At 41.8% G+C, this 2,863-nt stretch overlaps 1 protein-coding gene across 1 annotated transcript; it reads right to left on the bottom strand.

Moving 5' to 3' along the window:
* Nucleotides 1–341: 341 nt before the first annotated feature.
* gas1b (growth arrest-specific 1b) lies at nt 342–2,447 on the bottom strand. Its single transcript, XM_086301331.1, has one exon. The coding sequence runs from the start codon at nt 2,030–2,032 to the stop codon at nt 1,253–1,255; it is 780 nt and encodes a 259-aa protein (XP_086157457.1). The 5' UTR covers nt 2,033–2,447; the 3' UTR covers nt 342–1,252.
* Nucleotides 2,448–2,863: the final 416 nt, after the last annotated feature.

Below are 2,863 nucleotides of genomic sequence, written 5' to 3'. Positions count from 1 at the left end.
CTTATATGCAAACAGAACTACTCCCAACATAGATGTTTACATCAGCGCTGTAACTTGCACTATTATATCAACCGATTCGCACTATAACCAGGGTTTGCCTCTTATCTGTATTTAATTTTATTCAATTTAATAACGGTACGGTACTCTGTTTTTGGTAACCATTGTCCTTGATGTAAATATGTAAAAATTGTGTATGTTTCTGATCTGTGTCTTGTGTACTGTTTGTTTGTACATGTGTCTTTCTTGCTGCTGTTACACCCAAATTTCCCCTTGTGGGACAATTTAAGGATTATTCTATTCTATATACTAGAGAAATACACACGGAAGTCCAAGGACAAAAATAGTTTTAAAAAATGCTATTTATTTAATGTGCATGTACATTCAAAGGTCTGTGTTCATAATGGGCACTTAATATCTTCATTCACCCAAACACAGACATGTTGTCTTATAATCAGTGTGCCTTTGTTAAGACTTTGGACAAACACACGGGGTGAAAATAAACAAACCGACTGAATACTTCTCCACAAATCCCAAGGAGGAGGGTTTTGGCCTTCTGCAGTCTGTTTGAGTTTGGAATTAACACTTTATACCTTAAGCAAACACCATGTTTTCAAGGTCATGAGATTCTTTACACAGATTCATTATCCGCCTTGGGATTTAAACACATTTTAGTGGTTTTAATCAACTTTTGGGGTTACTTTTTTAAGTGAAAGTGTTGTAGAGCTTTCACAGTCTTGCTTGTGAATAAAAACGACCTTGAGGCATTTTTGCTTTCTTTTTTTTGTTTTGGATTTTAATGAAGCACATTTCCTTCCTCTGTGGTGATAATGCAGTACAGGACTTTCTTTTAGATACAGTGCAAAATCTCATGTTCTCTCTCTATATATATAACACCCAAACAAATATTTAGACAAAATTATTATTATTATTTTTACAATATACTATACAATTTATGTATACCAACATACAAAAATAGCTTCCTTTAAAAGTATAAGATGTTTTTTTAAATGTGTAATTGAAATATAACTACTATCTGATCCACAACAGTGACTGACAAACGTCATAAGCCCTGTTGTTAAATACATTGTTGTAGACATGAAGTAGAAGGTTTTGGTTGAGTTATAAAATAGAATGTTCTGATTAGAAGAACACACATTTTTAGTTTGGTCTCTGTTTCTGGTGTCCAGTCCCACGGGTTAGGCTCCTGTCTGGTCTAACTGTCCCCGATAGTAGGCACCTTTTCCCACTCTTTTCAGATAATTTTGGCTAAAACCAGAATGGTAGTCAGAGTATTGAACACAGCAGTCTGAAAATGTGCGGTGTCACTTGAGTTTTCCACATATGGCTCATCCTCCAGATCCATATAATCATTCTCAGTGTCCTCCTCGGAGTCTGAGAAGCCGCTTCCCGCGTACCTGTCACTGGAGTCGGAGCAGAAAGTTTTCATGCTGACTTTGATGTACTCACATATGTTCCTTTCGGTGCCGTCGCACACACAGGTGTCCAGCTGCTGCGCTTTAGGTATGGAACGCATGTTGGCTATCACTTTGCGACACGCATCTGAGCACCTTTCTCCACCGAAAAGTTTGCGGCAGTGATATAAATAATCCCCCATGGCAGAGCTGCAGTGCGGGTCCATTTCACACTGCAGCCGGGCCTCGGTGCAGCCCATGGTGCTAGTCCGCGGCAGGCACGGCTCGATGGTCCGTTTGGTGTTTCTGCAGTTCGGGTCCTGGGCGCAGTCGCAGTCCTCCAGAGCCGGGCCGCTCCGGGTTAAATTGAGCTGAATCAAAGAGGACACGCAGTGACTGGGGCACTTTTTGCGTTCCCCGCTCAAAACAGACGCGCAGGCATAGATGTACTGATTGTAGGCGTATTGGCACTCTGGCTCTGCATGACACTTCAGGATGGCTTTCCAGCAGACCAGTCGGTGGCTGTGGTTGGGAGATCCGACACAGAGACCGAGGATTAGGATCAACACGCCGTATATAAAAACCGTTGTTCGCTCCATCAATGTGGCACGACTTCCCATTTCCTCCGAGAATGAATCTTAGAAAAGCGTTACTCCATCCTGTCGCATCAACAGTTCAGAGAGCTACTGCCTGATGATTTTAGATCACGTCACAAGTCGGTGACTTGAAGTTAGCGGTGCGCCACAAAGTAGGCACAACAAGCGCATCACGTTAAGATCCTAAAAGTTCCGAAATCCATAACAAAGTTCCACTTTCCCCCCTTCCGTCCGTGCGGTTCCTCTCTAGTGGCCTCACTTTTGCATCTGTCGTCCACAAAAAAAAAGTTTTGGTGAAGTTTACAAGGGAAAAAAAAGAAAAGAAAAAAGAAAGACCCACAGCTTGTTTATTCCACATGCAACTGGGAACACTCGATCCTAAAGTCACTCTTTTCACTATTAATCCACATCCACTCCAGCTGCAACCGCTTTGAAATGCGGGTTGTGTAGTTGTGGGGTGACTAGGTTCCGCAGGGACCGCGTCCCATTGGTCCGATAAACTGTTTTGATTCGCTCGTCACACGCGGTCGTGACGCAGACCGCTGAAGACCGTAATTGATGTATGTGTAGAAATCTTTTACACGTTTGTCATCTCATTGTGATGAAATGAGTACTGTGCAATACTGCAAATTTTGGAATGATACAAAGTAAATACGTTCTGAGTTTTAAACTATAAAGGCAGCCTTCTTAGGGAAGATCAGCCTGTCGTGATTTAAATCTTCAACATTTTAATGATACTTTGTATAATAACAAATCAACACAACAAAAGCTAGTGCATATTTGGGGTACATTTTTTCATATCCCCCCCCCCCCCCCCCACACACACACACACACACACACACAATTTAAGACAAT

This window comes from Aulonocara sp. 'chitande type north' Nkhata Bay, linkage group LG7 (assembly GCF_057382095.1).
Source record: "Aulonocara sp. 'chitande type north' Nkhata Bay isolate Kocher_YH1m ecotype deep benthic linkage group LG7, A_spYH_male_GT1.1, whole genome shotgun sequence".
In the NCBI taxonomy this organism is placed as follows: domain Eukaryota; kingdom Metazoa; phylum Chordata; class Actinopteri; order Cichliformes; family Cichlidae; genus Aulonocara; species Aulonocara sp. 'chitande type north' Nkhata Bay.
Note: the sequence above shows the minus strand (reverse complement) of the source record. Positions and strands in the feature narration are given on the sequence as shown.

Coding starts and splice junctions, on each gene's coding strand:
- gas1b (XM_086301331.1), bottom strand. CDS start 2,032: ATGGGAAGTCGTGCCACATTGATGGAGCGAACAACGGTTTTTATATAC.